We start from the raw sequence: 20,611 nt of genomic DNA, 5'->3' as shown, positions 1-20,611 counted from the left end.
TGACAATCCAACACACTTTTTTTTTAATTCATTTTTATTAATTCATTCTAAAACCTATCTTATAGCTAGACAAAAATTCATAAAACTAGCCTAATTATCCATAACTTACAACTAACTTAATGGTCCCATACGGACACTCTAAGTTAAACTCAAGTACATGTGCACGGACTCTCATATAAGTCTATAGTGCTCAGTTTAGAAACCAAACAGTTTTGAAACTAAAAGTTGCATGTGCACGCCTAGCCTAAATTGTAGTATTTTATTTAAATATTTATTTGTTTACTTATAATTGAGTGCTGAATGTTTCCAAAGGCGTTTTCTTATTTTATCTTTGAATTGTTACTTTTTTTAAGCGTGTTTTGTATAAAATTGATTGCAACTCACAAATAATGTATGGAAAAACTTGAGTTTTCAATGCAGGTAGTTAGTCAAAACAGCTGATTTCGTGAAATCGGGGTTTTGGGTTTGGTGTAAAAAGCCTATTATAGAAACATTAAACAAAATAAAAAATCATTGGTTATGTTATATAAATTAATAATATCATAATACAAATAAACGAATAAGCGTAAATTGTCAATTGTACCAACAAACCCACTTTATTATAAATGAAAAATAGTTAGATATTTTTTTAAATAGGCTTCTTCAACTTCTAAAAATGGTTCCCCGAATTTCTCCGAATTAAAATTCCCGGCCTATGGTCCAAGTATAGCTATCATTGGTTTTCATCATTGGAATTTTGTTTTCTGGTCGTTTATAGTGAACTTTAAAAATGTACTTCGTTGAAAAAAATTATCGATTGAAATCCACCGAAAAATGTTTACTGACAGAAATCTGTTATTGGAATTGTGTGAAGTTGGAATCACTTTTAAAGATAAGAGCATCAGCTGTTCAGAAAAACGAATGTTTAGCGAAAATAATACTTTTTCTCAAAAAAAATTCAAATTGATGTATAGCTTGACAGGTTTTTATAAAATTGATTGTTTCCAATTTTTAAAGCTTGGGTTTAATTTAATTAGCTCTAAAACATAGCATCAAAATCAACCTGAATGGATTTTCAGAAATTATGTTAATGTCATTCATATATATTTGTTGACATCCATAATTTTGTTTGAAAACTGGTTAACTGGTGTTTCTGACGTAATAAAAGTGAGAAAAGAAAAGACAGAAACAAGCAAAACCATCAATTAGTATAACACCTATTTTCTTTTTACGAGTTAGCTCTACAATTGACATATCTGTAAGCTAGCACTGAGAACTATTGAACGCAGCCAATGGAAATAAGTTGATAGCTGGGAAATAAAATCATTGGAAAATAGTATGGCTCATGGTCCATTTTTCACAGAACAATACATAAACTGTTTACAAGAGAAGATCGAGGAATCGAATTGACGTTTCGATCCCAGTATAGGGGCACTGAATCGAATTGAAATAGAATCGAAATGACATTTGGGTTTTATTTGTTAGTTATAAATAAATTTCAAATTATAACAATGCCTCAACATAAGGACGTGCCCCAAATTAAATTCAGCTTAGAACAAACAAGAGGGAAAAAACACTCACTAATAACTCGATTCCATGATTCAGGTTTACAAACAAATTTTCGATTCGATTCACCTCGTTCTGTGGGATTGGATCGAGTAATCCTATTTCGATCCGATCCAGGTCTATACCGCGTTAAATCCTGATTCAATCCGGATTCAATTCTGCTTGTAAACGCGGTAAGAGAATTCGGACATTTATATCCATTTTAATTCTGACGTTTCTAGTTCAATACGAAAATTATATACATTTACGTTTTTCCCAAAAAAAAAGAAAAAACTATGAAACTCGAAAATTAAAAAAGAGAGCAAAGAAAAAAGGCGACTCAAAATTTTAAAATTTGTTTATTAGAAAAAAGGTGTGCTTTTTGTGTCCAACGAAAGGGACATTGACAAAAAAAGGTCACGTAAACAAAAGAAAATGTAAATAAAAATATATACATTTTGTCATTACTTATTTTCAATGAAATATTAAAAGAGAAACGGAAGAACAGACGCCACGAATGACCAGCCCTGTGGCGTTGTCGGTTGTCTTGTCGTGGTCGTTTTTATAGTCTATGGCGTTGTTCGTTGCACCCCCATCCCCCAACGGAACAGCACAACTTTTGAATAAAGATTATTTAATCAATTACAATACTCGAAAATTTGTGATGGATTAACAAAACGCAGAAAACGACGTCTAGCAAGGACACGGCCATCTAAACTCGCTTATAATCGAATCCATCGATTTTGTGTGTGTAAAATAAAGTGAAGTGCATTCCATGGGTAGATTGATAGATTTCCACCACTATCAATTTATTTTATTTTTGTGAAAATCGGAATGGAAATGGATGCTAAGTGTTTCTCTCTTATGTTTTGCTTACAATGAAATAAATTATCAATACAAGCAGCTGACAATGGCTTATACCGAAGAAGAATTTGTTTAATTACAAATATTTTAAAAATTCTGACTTATTCTCGATACGATATATACTCAATTCCCTTTTCAATTGTTATTTATTCTAATTGTTTCGTCTAAATTATCTTACAGAACTAACCCAATCGAAAGGAAGATTAATTACTTAAATCTTCTTTCTAGCTATTAGTGTCGGTTCTCTGCATCAAACGAAATTTCAATCCTATCCCTATAATTGTTCGAAAACTATAAAATTTAATAAGAATTCTTTATATGGTGTGCAATTTACCAAAATGAAATTAATGACAAAACAAACAAACGAAACATTAAATAAAACCATATTACAACTTGTGTTTACCAAATTGTTTTCGGAATCAAATTGCGTTTTATGTTTAAAATTATTATCATCGTCATCGATTAATAATTCGTTAATATATAAATACGACGAAAAGGGAAAATTTCGACAACTATTAAAATCTAATCCATTGCTTATCGGAATAACTGAAGGAGGGAATAGTAATGTAAGTTTAATTTATACTATTAACCAGCCATTATTTGTAAACATTATAATTATAATAACAACATTTAAACAAATATTGAATAATGTGTTTTCCATTCAAATATTATCGAAAGGCTACGTTTTAATATTGAGTTCAAATAACTAGGTACCTAGAAACCAACATTTGCATGTGGGAACAAGATAAGAGACAACTATTTCGTGAATATTTCCCTGGTAGCTTCTTTTAAAAAGAACAAAATGATGTTTTTTCTGTTGCACAAACAAAAGCATATTTTTTCAAAGGATTATAAAATAAATACAAATAAAAATAAATAAAATAGGTGGAGCAACAGTCCATGAAGAACCAGGGCCTAGTGACTTACAACTCTCAACCATTTCTGTGTGCGAGTAATATTGTCAGAAATGGAAGGGACCTACAGTTTATATGCCGAATACGAACGGCTAATTTGAGAAAACACTTTTTCATGACAAGAATTACTCTTGGAGGATTTGTCATTCCCTTGCAAGAAGCAGAACCCGTGAAAAAAGTTAGGTGGCACAGGCAGGGACTGCACCCAAGACCTCTTGCATGACAGTCCAACGCACTAATCATCACGCTACGGGTACTACTTCAAAGGATTAAGATATCCTAAATTCGAATCCATTCTTTAAATTTTTCTATCATATCAGGTTTTTAAAATATACTAAACACAACAATAAACGGGCTTTTTAAGCCTAAGTTAAAACTCAAAGTATCAGTAATAAATATAAATAAATTGTATGATGATTTTAAAAAGTACACATCATTCTCTTTTAAATACCTACAATTTAAAGCATTTTAGTATCTTACTTAGTTCCAGGAAATTCTCATAAGTTATTAGTCTTTATTTGAATCTATAAGATCTTTCGAGAAAATTTTGAATTTGTGTCTTCAAAAGTTTTGGAAAACATGTTTTGGACTTAATTTTTAGTGTTGACTTCGAATCCAAACTTTATACTAATTTTAACTATTTGCTCTTATTTTAAAAATACCCGTTTCAACATTATTTTTATATTTATTAATTTATTTAAATACCTTGATAAAAAAGAAGCACCTCTTGGAGTTTTTTTTTGCAATATGATATGAAATAATATAAATATTTCAATTGAATATTGAAGAAGATACTGCTACTTCGTAAATTTAGATGGCCTCATGTTTTTCGAATTTAAATAGCGATATCTCAAAAACCTGAGGCGATAAATTCATTTGGTTGGCCGAATTTGAACCAAGGTAGCCAAAAGCCATTGGAAAAGTGCAATTTTGATGCCATTAAGAAAAACTTGTCGACCAGTATAATAGGTACAGTACAAAACAATCTACCAGCTTCCTTGTTTACTTAATGGGCAAGAAAGGTCAGATTATATGGCTTGGTTCTCAGTTAGACAACCTGGCAGTTTACAGGATTGCTTTAAAAAATGACTGCATAAACTAATTATCAACTTAAATTTATTAATTTTTCATACTGTACTTCCGCACCCTATTTTTGCGATTTCTTTTCGCATTTGTAATAAATATAGCAAATTAATAATATTGCAATTTTCAGCTCGGTACAATATCTTATCAAACTTTAATAAAGAGAAATTTCGAACAGAAGAAAAAATAGATAAGTCCCTATTTATATAAAGATTACAATTATATTCTCTACTAAATAATCTCACGTTTATAAAAAAAAAAAATAATTAAAATAATTTATAAGCTACTAAAGCCTATACAGTGGATCAATTTTTCCTTTTTTATGGTCAATATCACTAATCTATAAATCAAAAATTGTAATACTTTAATTTGAATAACGCACAACTCTTAGTACCTACAAATAGTAGAATTAACTTACTTACTATAATAGAATCAATATCGCATTTAAGGACATTGAAGGGGTTGTTGTGGTTAAAGAACCGTCATCGACATCAAAGTCCTCACAGCATTTGCAATGTCTTCCAAATTTGGATGATCTGAAGTATTAATGTTAACGTCCACGGTAACATACAACATACTCCCGTGTTGTATCCGATGTTTGTTTGTTTTGTTTATCAGTGCAACCTAATAAAAACGGGAAATCATCCTTTTGCTCAAACTTATCACACCCAGTTTTATTGATGAAAGATTTTGTTCCCGTGTTGTATCCGATGCGATGATATTTGTTTTGTTTATCAGTTCAACCCAATAAAAAAGGGACAATCATCCTTTTGCTCAAACTTATCACACCCAGTTTTATTGATGAAAGATTTTAAGTGTTGGAATGTGAAGGGCAGTTATCGGCAAGCAACACATTTTTGTTTCTTATCCTAAACTCTATCCCATTTTCAAAAAACACCCTCGGAAATTTCGGAAGTCATACCAGCGTTTTTGATTGTTGTGTATTTAACTGGCAAGCACTTATTCTCTAAACATCCGGGATTTTTTGATTTGCCAATAACAAGCAGTTTTCTTTTTTTCGATCCGTATGTTCGAAAACGGTAGATCTAACTTTCAATACATTGAAAATCCTTTCCAAGACGCTGTCTAATATCATTTGCTGTTTTTTGCATGGGCACACTATTACTCCTCTGAGTCGTAAACCACTTCAATGTCCAGATTTTTTAAAGAACGACCTTCTTAGCTTGCTTTGCTTAAACATTTCTTTGTATAACTTCTTTAGTTTCTTTCATTCCTCTGGTAGTTGAATGCAAAAGATTGAATTCTTTTTCAAGATTTAAATTGATTTCTCCTGCTTTAATTCTCCAAATTATGACAGGCCTGTTCCTATTTTTTGTTAGATACCATTCTATACAATGAAACACATAATTTTTTTCCCGAAACTAAAAGAATAAATCGTTTTCTTACATTGCATCACCTAAGTAGTTCTCAATTAAAAATACACACATTTTACTTAAATTTGCATTAAACAAAATAAGCTCTTGATGCATTCAAATACACATAAATGTAACATGTCTAGACACCCAACACAGGAAAAAGTGGTAATCTTTATCGAACATTCTTTTATATATATGTATTTTATTTTTGGTCGTTATATCCGAAATTCATGACAAACCACAACCGTAATTATGGTCGGTAGTCGTTATAGTCGAAGTGGTTAAAACCGGAAGATATTAGTAAAAACTTAGTGCAAAACCAATCTTAAGCCTTAAGTTTCGTCGTTATAACCGAAATGTCTTATCTTATGTCACAATATGCGAATTTAGCTGTATTTTAAAACTAGCTCTGATTTTGCATAAAACACTAATGGGCAGAGATAAAAATAGATATTCGTTTTAACCCTTTCATGTGTTTTGCCTTTGCTAGGTTTAATTCTTTCTCACTATAGAAAATAAATAATTCATTAAACTTTATCGGTTCTAAACTATTGAGGGCAATCGCAAACCGTTAATACTTTGCGATATATGCAAGGTGTCGAGAAGACATTTTTTAAATAGCAACAATTACGAGGGGGGACCCAAAAAAAAAACGGTAATTCCGTTCACTTTCAAAGTATTCTCCTTTGACCGCAAATCACTTCTGCAAACGATGCTTCCATTGTTGAAAACATTGTTCAAACTCATTTATTGGAATGCTCTTCAGGCCTTCACAGCCGCGAGTTGGTCTCGACAATCGGCATCGCGTTTTCGTTGAAATGTAAAAAGGCGTTTCTATGAAAATTCTAACAGATGAAACAATACACTTACAGCGACTGAACTTCGCACACTAACTCACGAGACCCCTTCCTAAATCATACCTGGTCGAACAATGACTTCCCCCACTCTCTGTCCCCACCACAACCCCATTCCCGTTACTTTTGGGTCCCCGTTCGTAGATGTTTAAAAGTCCTAACATTTTTAAAGAAGGGAAACAAATTAAAATATTAAGTATCCAAATCTTTGTTTAGTTAGAATACTCTAGAATCCTGAAGAAAAAAAAACAAAATATTTCGTATACAATTAAAAAACAAAGCATTTTTGCTTGTATTTATCTTAAATTGAATTTTTTAATTCAATTTCTAATTGCTTATCAAATTTCAGGATATAAATGTCGCATTATGGCATCAGCATTCGAAATCAATAGCGACTCTAGACACGAAATTTTAGATCATACTAAATCTAACCCTCTAAGACCATTATCTTCATCTTCAACATCAAGAAGCAATAATCATTTAAAAACATTTCCACATTCTAAAAAGAAATCAAGCGACTATTTAAAATTCAATGATGTTTCGTTAAGACGAACTTATGCATTAAATTCAAAAGGCTCAAAGCAAATAGAGAAAAATAATTTGTATCGCTTGTTGATGCAAAAAATAAAACAACAAGATTTTTTATCGTCATCAGTATTTGCATCTATACCAGCAACAACAAATTCATTAATTCAGAGAAAACATAGTTCAAAAAGCAAACACATAACAACAAGTCTTAAGTCCAATGAATTTGAATTAGCAGATCAAAAGACCAAAACTACATCCAAACAAAACACAAAACATCTTTTTTTAAAAAACAATTTGCAGAGCTACCAAACACGAACAAACGAAATACCAGCCCGTTTTTGGTCAGTTGAAAAATCTCCTATTGCAAAACAACAATCATCGTTTAGCAGTATAAATGATGAACATATTGGAGTTATCGATGATGTAGATGTTGTACCATTATATGGAAAATCAACATTGCTTACAAGTTTCGAAGCAATTGGTTTAGTTGGAGTTATATTTGCTGCTGTTGTTTTTGCATGTTGGATAGCAAAAATAATACGAAGTTTCGTCAATAAAAAACCATCATCATCAATTGAAACTTTGAATATTCGAAACAAGTCATCAAATCAAACTAAACAAAAAAAAATAATTTCAGTTTTTCGCAAAAGCTTCTTATTTAGACGACCTGTGGTTGTGTCTAAAATAATGGATACAAATACAGATAGCGATCAATTAAATGATAGAACGAATAATGACAGCAATAAAAGTACACCATATTTTACACCGTTGGGGACATTTGATGACGATAGAAGTCGATTTGAATATCCAGTACCGTCGCCACCTATAAGTAGAAGTGGTGGTAAACTTAATTCGAATGAAGAACTCTTGCCACCAATACCGATTGCATCAGCTTCTGCAGATTCTGTCCAAAATGTCACATCGAAATCAAAAACCTCCACCACGGCAAATGCGACAAACAACACAAACAACTTCATATCAACAGAATCTCCAGGTCGAAGATTCTCAAGTGAGCGCCGTCCATGTTCGCCTGCATGGGCTTACATGGCTCATTTACTTACCACAAATCCGGTTTCTAACAAATCTCAATATGACACTTATGACAATCTGTTTGCCGCTGGTTCAACTCCACTATCTTCTGCAATTTCTGCATTTTCTGAAATGCATTCAACGCGCCCATCTCCTCCAGCTTCGGCATCAGCCGCTGAAGGTTGTACCTTAATGAATCGACAAAGTTGTCGGAGTCCAAAAGTATACGATAAAGAGGGTGACAAAGAAAATGCAATACCAACCAAAACAATACACAAACAGCAAAATTCTCCACTGCCTTTGGAAGTCATTCGACTGGCTGCAACAAAATTTTCGTTTTCACCCAAAGATATCAACGATAAATCATCATCATCATCGTCAGCAGCAGAAGGTAGATGTGCTGTAAAATCAAGTCCAACACTCTCATCGGCAGGCTATACGAAAAATGGTGATTATTTCAAATTTCCAGAAGTGGATCTTTCACCTGGAATCACAAACAAAATAAATGCTTATCATTATGAGAACCAAAACGAGAATAGACCCGAAATCGCAAATCCTTTAAATAATCTTGTACAACATGACAGACTAAAAATTTCATCAGCTACGACAGAGGCTCAAGCAACAAGAAGAGCACGTTTAAAGTCGATTTCCCTTGATTCTGAAGGTGCGAAGTTGGTGGAAGATAATTTGGGAGTTCCGGTAGAGGAACTTATTGAAATGACTACCCCCACTTCACTCATGCCAAGCGATTTTATATCAAATTCTCCAAACAAAAACAATGCAAAAAACATATCAAACCTGAAAAACATCTCAATCTCAAAATCAGAACGTGATGAAACAAGAGAGGATATTGATGATAGCTGTTGTTTTGACGAAGTTGTAAGTGACGGATATTATGTTCAAAAGAGCAATAAAAGTAATAATTTATCATTGAAAGTAATGTGGTATAATGATGTCAATCAGAATGCACATAGGGAGCCTATAATTCGAACACCACCACCAAAAACTCCAACATTGGGAAAAACCAAACAAAAAGCTATTTCATTTGATTCTTCAGATTCTTCTAAGTTTTTGTCTTCATCGTCTTCATCGTCGATATCACGAGGATTGCATGATCAAGAACAAAATGACACGAGTATTGAAAACAATATGGAATCCAGTCCGTCAAAAGCCGTGTCCTTAATGCATATATCATCGCTTTCCATGCCCGGTACACCTAAGAGGAATTTTTCACCAAATAAAAAGTACAACCATGCTGCGAATCGCATACATCGATCGAAACAAAGGCAATTGAGCTCAAATATAACTCTGACACCATCGTCACCATCGCTTTTGTCATTCGATCATAATATAAGCGGTTCCAAGTGCGCGGAACGACAAGGGTTCATACTTAAATTGGATTCATTTAATGAAAATTGTGTAGATGATGTGGATTACGGACATGTCGAATTGGGTGCAGTAGATGATGATACTGATGGTGATAACTACTTTATCAATTTTGACGATTCAATAACTGCTACAGCTGCATCTAATACGAAATTACTTAGTGAAAATGAGACATTGGCCACAAAAAAGCTTAGTCCCGATTACTTAATTGGATCAAATCTTCAAACACAAAAATCTGCTACAGCTCTCAGTTTGTCGAACAGCAATTTGAAAACTCTACCTGAAGTTATGACTCTAAGCGATTTTTCAGTCAGTCGCAAAGATGATGAAATCTATGAAGACACCTTAAAGGCGTCATCTGCGGTTGCTGTTGCTGTTTCTACTAGTGGCGGAAAACAATTAAACGTGTTAAGCAGTCGTTCAACTGCAAGAAGTTCATTACTTCAACGTCGTGGATCTAATCACAGTTTAACTCTGAACTTAAATGAATCGTATGGAAGTCTCAATAAAGGAATGAGTGCATCAAATTGCAGTTTATCCAGCAATCCACAGTATAATTTATCGAATTCAATTTATAATTTAACTGGTTCGAAGCAGCAAGCTGTATTGTATAAGGGTAATTCGATTGGAATTCCATCAACACATATCCACAATGGAAATAATTTAATTAATCCAGGGTCTGGATTTGGTGGAAACCCAGGAAATTCATCTGAAAGGAAAAACTTGCTACAACGCCGTGGTTCAAATACGAGCTTAACTCTTAATATCCATGGCTCATCATATGTCCATTTAAATCGTTTCAAAAGCCACAGTTCTCTTAATATAACCTCACATCCACCACAGCAGCAAAATTTATTTAAAATCCAACAACAGCATTATACGATAAAAGATCCAATTTTATGTGAAAATTCATCTAACAGTAAAACATCAAGTAATAAAAAGGGTCTATTAGAGCGACGTGGCTCAAATGCAAGTCTGACAATTAATCTGCAATGTAATGCTTTGGCAGTATCCAATTTGCGTGGTTCGGCATGCAGTTTGAGTAGCATAAATACAAATCAATTAGAAGAAGAATACGGAATTCGTGGAAACCAAGAAAATGAATTTCTAGATGCAGACACTACAGCGGCAAATCCAAGTTGCGTTGGCCAACAAAGAAAGTTTTTTAGTTCGGAAAATTTGAATAGTCTCAATAACCGGTCACAATATACAAAACTAAATCAAACTCATATGCGTAATTCAACAAAAACATGTTTCGGTTCTGTGTCCGATTTGAATAACTATTCTCAATTGCCGATTTCTTTTATTGACAACCAACAAGAAACAACTCTTTCAAAAACCATACATATCAACCAAGATAAACTTCCAAATCTTAACTCCTCGAATTCTAATCTGACTTTATCAAAAACCAAACAAGTTATTTCTGAGAGCTTTATAACTAATTTCGAACAAAGCAATTTATGCTCTTGCACTGGCTTGAGAAATATCACAACACGACCACTTTCACCGCAAACAACTTCCGAAGACTTCAAAATGTATCTTGCCAATGTTCAATTACTTCAGAATGCTTCAAATGTTTTGGATGGATATGATTTAATGAAATTAAATTATGTTTTTGAAAAAAGCTATAGTGATGATGAAAATCTTGATCATAGTAATGCATTTTCAGGATGTGGTGTTGAAACATTCGACGAAAAAAATAAGTGGAAAATAATACTATCATCTTTTTATCAAATTGATTTGCCAGATGAAAATGAACAAAAGCGGTTAATTAGAAGTTTACATCAAGAATTTTGGGATCTTCCGACGAATCATCAAGAAAAACCAATGGTATTTGGATCACAATCTAAAAATCGGTATAAAAGTATCTTACCGAACGAACATTCAAGGGTTCAATTAATTGCCGAAGAGGGCTGCATTGAAGATCCATATATAAATGCTAATTACATTAAGGTAATATTAACTTTCTTTTAAATTTTTTTTTATATAATACTTTTGTTTGAAAAATTTAAGTGCATGAATTTATTTTATCTTTAATCTTATTACTAAACATCAGATATTGATGTTTTTTCATTATAAATGTTTGTATTTTTTTATTTTAGGGACCAGATTATGTGCAGAAAAGCTATATAGCTACCCAAGGTCCATTACCAAATACAATTTATGACTTTTGGTTGATGATTTACCAAAACATTTGCAAATACGATGAACACCAAAAATATATCGGAAGTTCAGAGCCATATTGTATGAATAAGAGCAGCAGCAAATTGGCATCGACACCAATTCAATTTAATAAAATAATTGATTCTTCTTCAATAGATGCAGCAAATCGGCAACAATTGAGAAACAAACGACAAAAAATTATAATGCTAACAAATTTTATTGAAAACAATCGACAAAAATGTGCAACATATTTTCCAATCAATGAAAATGATATTTTTCTCATAACCTACAAAAATGATGAGATCAAAAACAATGATATCAATATATTTTATAACAAATATTTTAAAAAACACGAAACATCATCATCGAACTACGATACATTTGAAATCGAAATAAATGATAAAAAAATAATCGATTACCTACCAAAAGTTAATTATTTCATTGTGAAAAACAATGGAATTATTTTGAAGAATGGTTTTTCTATACGACAATTGCAATGTTTGTTTTGTTGTAATAAAAGCAATAAATCATCAAGTAATATCAATTGTAATAGTGAAAGCGGAAATGGAAGTAGTAAAGAGGGTGCTAGTAATGTGAATGACAAAAGAATTCAAACAATACATAGTTTTAGTAGCTTGCATTATTGGTACCCTGATTGGCCAGATCATCGATCACCAAGTGACATCAGTGTGTTGTTAGAAATTAGTCAACACATGTTAACATGGGGTATATATTTTAATTTTAAACAAAACACAAATTGCACCCGAAGAAAAAACGCCCTAGTCGATTTATCAATAATATTTTTCACTGATCGTAAATGTAAACTGCCAATGTTAAGGTATAAAGTTTGACCTATAAAATTAATTGTACAGGAAAGTTCATAGACTTATTTATTTCATTTTGAAATATCTTTCTTTATCGTATTTTTATTTTATTACAAGCTTAAAGATTACAAGAAGGCCATATGCTAATTGAGGCATTTTATAAGTTTTGAGTTTTTAATCCAAAATGGTCAAATATACAAATGTTTCTCTAACGCAGAACTTAAATTACTTCAATTTACGCATAAATCAATGCAAAAATGCTGAAACGTCGTTTCTGCACGGAATATTTTTTAGACCAAAATAACAATTATTTCTTTTTCGTTAAATTTTTAAATCGCTGTTTTCTCAGCTAGTCCATATTGGGGTTACTCTACTTCTGCTCTCAATACCTCAATTGGTTTTGGATGTAATAACAGTTGAACTCATCTCATCGCAGCTCATCACACATGATAACTCATGACAACGGACAACTCATCCTGAAAACGAACATTATGGGTGAAAATTATAGATAAGTTTTCCGCTGTGATCTCGTGTGATGAGGTGTCCTGTGTCCAGTTGAGACATGATAATTTTTATGCTATAAGTTACGTTGACCTCAATTTCTTTAATTTTGTGATTCATATTCTCGTGAAATTTTAAACTTCCAATATCGGGGAGTCAAAACAGCTACGTTAGAAAATAATATTACAGATGCACTACCTTTAGCTGTGCTTCTGATAAAAAATTGAAAATGAGCGTTTTTTCTCTTGGTTATTTTTATTTTATAAATGTATATATATTAATTTAACAATTTTTTCAGATAATTTAAATGATCAACCATTGCCAGTTATACACTGTTCGGCTGGTATTGGACGTACAGGTTGTATGGCTGCCATTTTAAATGCGATTTGCCAAATGAGAGCATCATTTCCTTTAAAATCAATTAACGCTTATCAACATGATGAACAAACAGCAAGTCCAACAACAACAACAACAACAACAGCTGCTATGGCTAGTTGTAATAATTCAAATAATATACAAAGCAGCATGAGTGATGCAGACAATCTCCAAAGTTTTTCTAGTCAATCGTTTCCTTATAGTAATAATAGTAGTAGTGATAATGTAAGAAATAGCAATTCAAATTTAATTAAGAATATTCAAAGTCCTGCTGAATCTAATGTTGATAAAAATAGAATTCAATGTATTTTTAATGCAAAGGATGAAATATCTTCTTATTCTAATTCGAATTCTTCTTGTTCTTTTTCTAAAGCGCAATCTAAAAATAAGATGTATTGCGAATCGGGGCCGCTGGCAACGTTGACAACGGATGCACCCATTAGAAAAAGTCCAAGTATTCATGTTGATATTCTTGGTATTGTTTGTAATTTAAGATTACAACGTGGTGGAATGGTGCAAAATTCTGAGCAATATGAGCTAATTCACAGAGCAATGTGTCTGTATTTGAAAAGAGTACTTAAATTAATTTATGAGGCACAAATCTAAACAAAACAAAATAAGCAAATATAATAATTAAATATATTGTATACAATATATATGTAATATGTATATATTAAGTGCCAAATAGCCAAATTTTATAGTCATATTTAATTTATACAAAATTTGAGAATATTCCAAAAAAAAATGAAATTCTAAATTCTAAGTGAAAAATGTTCAAAACGTAAAACAAAAAGCAAATACTTGATAGAGTTGGATAGTAACAAAATAAAGCTTTTAGCTTCTATGGCAATATATTTGATCTGCGAATTAAATCATTTTAATTCTTGTGTGAAGTAAATGCATATATTCTAAACTTAGACAAACAAAACAAAAACACTAAAATTATAATCGTGTTATTTAAACAACAAAATACAAATATTGAATGTAAATATATATAATAATTTCTTACAAATGTTGTCCTTACACATTTTTTTTGTTCTTTTCTTTAAGTATTTTACTTTTCTTAGTGTAAGATGTACTGGTACGGTTTTCTTAAAATGTACCATGACTGTTACTATTAAAAAATCATTATTTAACTTGAAATAAAACTTTATATTGAAATTTGTATGCAAAAAAACCTATGCTGTATTATATTATGAGAAAAAATGAAGAAAAATTGATGTATTTGTGCTAAGTAAAAATAAAAAGTAATAAATACACAATGTTGATCAAATTCTAAATAAAAAAAAGTGTTTTCAAATTATTTTAAAGTAGCATATTGCGGAATGAGCAATGTTTTAACTATCAATATTCTATTCTCAATAAACGCAAGGCTCCAAGCTACTATACGACTTTAATAAGACTGCTTTATCTCTCTTGAAAGGTAATAAAGCAAACTGGCAGGTATGTATAAATGACTGATTGAAAATAAGGCATTAGGGTTACGTATCCAGCAGAGAATTAAGAGAACAATGAACACGAAAGAAAATATCGACAGTATACAACAAAGATATGCTTTAGCATTATAATCAAAAAAGTACCTGCGAGCATTCTGTGATATAAGTGTCAATTCTGTTTAATTTGATAGCTTTTCTTGTTTATGTCTATTGTTTATTATTATATATCATTTTTGTTAATTTATTTTCAATTTTGTGTCAGTTTAATACAAAATATTGAATAAAGACACCCCTGAAGAAGTAAGGAACACTTACAAAACGTTGGGAAAGAATCAAATAAGTTTTTTATTTTGCATTCCAAAAACAAAAAGACCAATCGAGCCAAACAAATGATCTTATATTAGGGTTTCAATTATTTCAAAAAAAATTGATAAAAAGCGGACACAACAAATAAGTCGTCGAAAAATTAATTTTAACATTAAAATGAAAAATGAAGGGTTTATGCAAATTTATGTTATAGAGTTTTTTATTTGTATTTCCTTGGGGCATTTTTCAAATCTGAATCAAAAATAAAAGATTGCGGATTTATACAAATTATGGTCTTTTTCAAGGACAACAAAGTTCGCAAAAAATGGCGTATAAAGTGTATTACAATAGTTTATAAACATATATTTGGTAACAAAAGCAATGCCTCGAAAAAAAATTACTCGATTCTCCAAAATACATTGGCGAGAAGGTAGACAAATTGTGTTTCAAAATTTTACGCAATTACAATAGAGAAAATCAGCATTAAGAAACTGTTTTTATAATAAACGCACACTCATCATGTAGAGACACAGTGTTGATTTTGAATTCCTGAATATTGCAATGACTGGGAGAAACAGAGTGTGGTAAGGCATTTCACATTCGCGTAGTACGGCAATGGAACGAATGTCTGTATTTGATAGTACGCATTTCTAGATGCGCAAGTAGGAATGCAGCTGGCTATTTATCGCTGTTAAAAAAAAAAAAAGATGTTCAAGCCAAGTAAATGAATTTATGATGATATTATCACCTATCAAAATATATGGTCTACGTTCAATACTATCCAAGAGGCTGAAGTAAGTTGCAGGAGCACCAGCCCAGAGTTGTGAGTTATACTCAAGCTTTGGTCGTGTATAAGTCTTGTAGATAACAGCAAGATTAGAGCAAACGAAAAACTTCTTGCATCGCCTAAGGAAACCCAAACGCCTTTCGGAATTTTTGGCAACATCGCGTATGTGACCGTTCCACAAGAGGTGGTTGGTGACACACATACCGAGAATATCGGTTTAGGTCAGAATTTAATATGAGTTTATCATATTTTGTCGTTGCACATCTGAAGAAGAGGGATGTGAAATGCTAAGAGTTCTATCGTCAACGAAACAATGTATTTGATTATAAGTTTTAGACAGGAGATCAATAATACAAATGAGAAAGAGTGTTGGAGATACAACAGAGCCCTGGAGCACACCAGCATTTGTGGTTTTCAGGCTTGAATCCATCCAATACGATGTTTGTGTGATTTTTTTTGTTGTTTTATTTTCATTGTATTTATGAGGCATGTTTTTTTTTGAAAGACTTGTTTATTTGTAAATTATTGTTTTTTTTTTGTAAATGTGTAATTAGGTACAACAAAATAAATTGTTGTTCAAATGGTAGACATGTGCATTCAAGAGGACACAAGCGTCCATAGGTTTTTTCTTAAAACCAACCTCTGTCTATCAACTCCTACTCTCACCTCCACGTGGTGAACATCGGGTGCCTAGTACCTCAACTGGAGATTGGGTTCCAACCCCAGTGGAAAGTTGTTGGGGGCAGCAAACGAGAGAGGTGGGGAGAGGTGTTTCCACTAAGGCACCTCTCCTTATCCAGACGGCAGCGGAGGAATTCCCGAGATGGAATCAACGGTGGCGTCTACAGTTCCAGTAAGGTTGAACTACTTAGTGAACACCTTATAGGGCTTCTTCGACTTATTCGGAGCCCAGGCCTGTAAGGAGCGGTTTTATCCGGCTCCCCATCCTTGGAGTTATACTTAGGATCTGGCCCTCCAGGTTGGAGGTTGTGCGTCGGGGTGACTTCCTGGCCACGTAAAAGCTTTCAAAGTTGCGAAGCACCAACAAGCCTCGGATACGGACGGATTTACTGTTGACAACCAACGCAAACGAATAAAGGACAACGAACTTCGGATATGCACGTGGAATGTTAGGTCCCTTAACAGACCACGTGCGGCCGAAGAATTAGCGGAGGCCCTAGAACGATATAAAGCAGATATCACCGCCATCCAGGAAATACGATGGGATGGGCCGGGCAAAAAGAGGATGAAAAACTGCGATATTTACTATGGTGACTGCTACCACGAAAACCAACAGCGCTTATTTGGATGCGGATTCGTCATTGGAGCCAGACTTAGGCAAGAAGTCTTGAGCTATAGGTGCATCAATGAGCGCCTCATGACCATACGCATCAAGGCTAAATTCGGCAACATTAGCCTGATATGCGCGCACGCCCCCACAGAAGAGAAAGACGACAACACCAAAGATATGTTCTTCGAGCTCTTAGACAAAACATATGAGCAGTGCCCTAGCTACGATATTAAAATAGTCCTGGGCGATTTTAATGCCAAGCTAGGAAGGGAAGACATTTTTGGTGGAATAATCGGGAAAAACAGCCTGCACGACAACACTTCCGATAATGGATTCAGGCTCATAGATTTTGCTGCGGGGCGAAACGTCATGGTAGCCAGTACGCGTTTTCCACACCTCAACATCCACAAAGGAACTTGGACTTCTCCAGATCAATCTACCGTCAACCAGATTGACCATATTGCGATCGACGCCAGACACGCTTCCAGCATTATGGATGTACGAACTTTCCGAGGAGCTAACATCGACTCGGACCACTACCTCGTTGTAGCCAGGGTAGCACTTCGGATTTCCAGACCCAAGGCAAAACAGGGAGGTGCTGGGAGAAGATACAACGTCGAACGGCTACAATCGCCAGAGATCGCCAAATCCTTTTCCGACCGAGTGACAAGTAACCTCTCTCGAAGTTCTCTGCCGCCAACACAATGTATCGAAAACCAGTGGCAACATTGCCAAGATGCTATCAGAGAAGCCGCCTCTGATGTGCTGGGTTTCAAACAGCCACCAACAAGGAACCCCTGGTTTGATGAGGAATGTCGGCAGGCAAATGCAGCCAAACAACAGGCACGCAAAGCGGCGCTGCATAAAAGGACGAGAGCTGCTCGTGAGCTCTATGAGCAGAAGAGGCGAGAGGAACGCCGACTTTTCAGAAGGAAAAAGAGAGGGCATGAGAAGCGTGCGGTCGAAGATGTTGAGAGGTATAAAAGCAGGAATGAGGTTCGAAAGTTTTATGAACAGGTGAAACGAAATTCACAGGTACATAAACCTAGAACCGAAGGCTGCAAAGACGAAAGTGGAAACATCATAGTGGAACCGCAGTCAATGCTGAGGATATGGAAGGACCACTTCTGCAGACTGTATAACGGCGACGAAGAACTGAATCCCGCTGTCAGGCAGGATGACCCATTCGATATAGACGACGAAAGCCAACAATCCCGTCCTCCCGACTTAGACGAAGTAAAGATTGCCATATCTAAGTTGAAGTCTAATAAAGCCGCTGGAGCAGATGGCTTGAATGCCGAGCTCTTTAAAGCAGCTGGAGATAAGTTGGTTAGGAGCATGCACCATCTTATCTGTAAGATATGGTCGGAAGAAAACATGCCCGATGAATGGAACCTCAGTATTGTTTGCCCGATCCTGAAAAAAGGAGACCCTCTAAACTGCACCAACTATAGAGGAATAAGTCTACTTAACATCGCCTATAAAATCTTCTCTGCCATAATATGTGAACGTCTAAAGCCCATCGTCAACAACCTGATAGGTCCTTATCAGTGTGGTTTTAGACCAGGAAAGTCCACAGTTGATCAAATATTCACATTACGGCAGATCCTGGAAAAAACTCAAGAGCACCAAATCGACACCCACCATCTTTTCATCGATTTCAAGGCCGCATATGACAGCATCTACAGGGACGAGCTGTATAGAGCCATGTCTAGTTTTGGCATCCCTGCCAAACTCGTCCGTTTGTGCAGGATGACCATGGAGAATTCACGCTGCTCCATAAAGGTTGGAAACAACTTAACAGAACCTTTTGATGTCAAAAAAGGTTTTAGACAAGGTGATGCGCTGTCATGCGATTTTTTTAACATCGTGCTTGAAAGAATAGTGCAGAGCTCACACGTCAACACTAGAGGCACTATCTTTCAAAAGTCTGTCCAATTACTGGCATATGCTGATGACATTGACATAATCGGAAGAACTCAGCGTGATGTCAATGGGGCTTTTGTGAGTATTGAGGCAGAGGCGGCAAAAATGGGTTTAACGGTTAATGAGGGCAAAACAAAGTACATGCTGTCGTCTAGAAAGGACATACAACACCGACGTTTTGGACAAAACGTCACAATCGACAGACGTACCTTTGAGGTAGTCAAGGACTTCGTCTACCTAGGCTCCGCTGTAAACGCAGAAAACAACACCAGCGCTGAGATCAAACGCAGAATAACTCTTGCTAACCGCTGTTTCTTTGGACTAAGAAAGCAATTGAGTAGTAATGTCCTCTCTCGAGGGACCAAAGTGTTGCTATATAAGACCCTTATCATCCCCGTCCTGCTATACGGTGCAGAAGCATGGACCATGACAAAAGCGGATGAAAGCACCTTGGGTCGCTTCGAGAGAAAAGTTCTTCGTGTGATCTACGGTCCCGTATGCATCGAAGGGGAGTGGAGGAGAAGATGGAACGACGAACTGTACGGGCTGTACAGCGACGTAGACTTAGCAAGAAGAGTAAAAGTCCAACGACTAAGATGGCTGGGTCACGTAGAGCGCATGGAAACCAATGCTCCGGCCCGGAAAGTCTTCGAATCCGCACCCACAGGACAGCGCAGTAGAGGAAGGCCGCGGATCAGGTGGCGCGCACAAGTGGAAGGTGACCTCACCCAACTTGGAGCGCGAAACTGGAGACATCTAGCTAGGGACCGAGCTAGATGGAGAAGTTTGTTGGGTGAGGCCCTAGTTCACACAGGACTGTAGCGCCACCTTAAGTAAGTAAGTAAGTAAAATAAATTGTTCAACGCCACTGACACAACAGAAGATGGCAAACTTTCCCATCAGAGGTTCACTGGGGGGTTATTATGAATAACGATTATCGTTTTTAATACGGATTATTTGTGAAATTGCGATTACGAAAAACGATTACAGAAGCGCGTATTTGTAAAATTACGATTCCAAGAATCGTTTGGTTTGATTTTGATGAGGGAGAGAAAAATGTAAGATAAATAATAAATATAAAGGTGAAAAACATAAAAATAAGATATTTCTAATATTTAGGCCTACAGCGAATGCTAAGCTTTCATGAAAAGTAATCCAAATGTTGCTAAAAATTATTTTCCGACGAGTCAAATCCAAAACCAACAAAATAAAGAGTGCCCTTGCTACACACATTTCTCCTTCGGATTCAGATTCATCTACTGTCTAGAGGTGAACTGGCGATGGTAAACTTTCCAGAGGTAAACCGGCGGAGGTAAGCTGGCAGAGGTAAACTGGCGGTGGTAAAGTGGCGAGTTACAGATTCTAATTCATTAGATGTTGGCCATGGAGCGTAAGTATTGAAAATTAAAATAAAAAACTATTTTGCTTTAACTATTTTTTAAGA

At 34.6% G+C, this 20,611-nt stretch overlaps 1 protein-coding gene across 1 annotated transcript; it reads left to right on the top strand.

The window, feature by feature from the left end:
* Positions 1-1,763: 1,763 nt before the first annotated feature.
* Positions 1,764-14,570, top strand: LOC129953186 (uncharacterized). Its single transcript, XM_056066062.1, has 4 exons — positions 1,764-2,954; positions 6,965-11,511; positions 11,661-12,447; positions 13,345-14,570. Exons 2-4 carry the CDS (start codon positions 6,982-6,984, stop codon positions 14,025-14,027), a joined length of 6,000 nt encoding a protein of 1,999 aa, XP_055922037.1. The 5' UTR covers positions 1,764-2,954; positions 6,965-6,981; the 3' UTR covers positions 14,028-14,570.
* Positions 14,571-20,611: the final 6,041 nt, after the last annotated feature.

The sequence above is a fragment of the Eupeodes corollae genome, chromosome X (assembly GCF_945859685.1).
Source record: "Eupeodes corollae chromosome X, idEupCoro1.1, whole genome shotgun sequence".
Classification (NCBI taxonomy): Eukaryota; Metazoa; Arthropoda; class Insecta; order Diptera; family Syrphidae; genus Eupeodes; species Eupeodes corollae.
The sequence above is the reverse complement of the archived record's forward strand: the minus strand, read 5'-3'. Positions and strand labels throughout refer to the sequence as shown.

Coding starts and splice junctions, on each gene's coding strand:
- LOC129953186 (XM_056066062.1), top strand. CDS start 6,982: ATGGCATCAGCATTCGAAATCAATAGCGACTCTAGACACGAAATTTTA. Junction 11,512..11,660: donor TAAATGCTAATTACATTAAG/GTAATATTAACT, acceptor TTTTTATTTTAG/GGACCAGATTATGTGCAGAA. Junction 12,448..13,344: donor TCAACACATGTTAACATGGG/GTATATATTTTA, acceptor CAATTTTTTCAG/ATAATTTAAATGATCAACCA.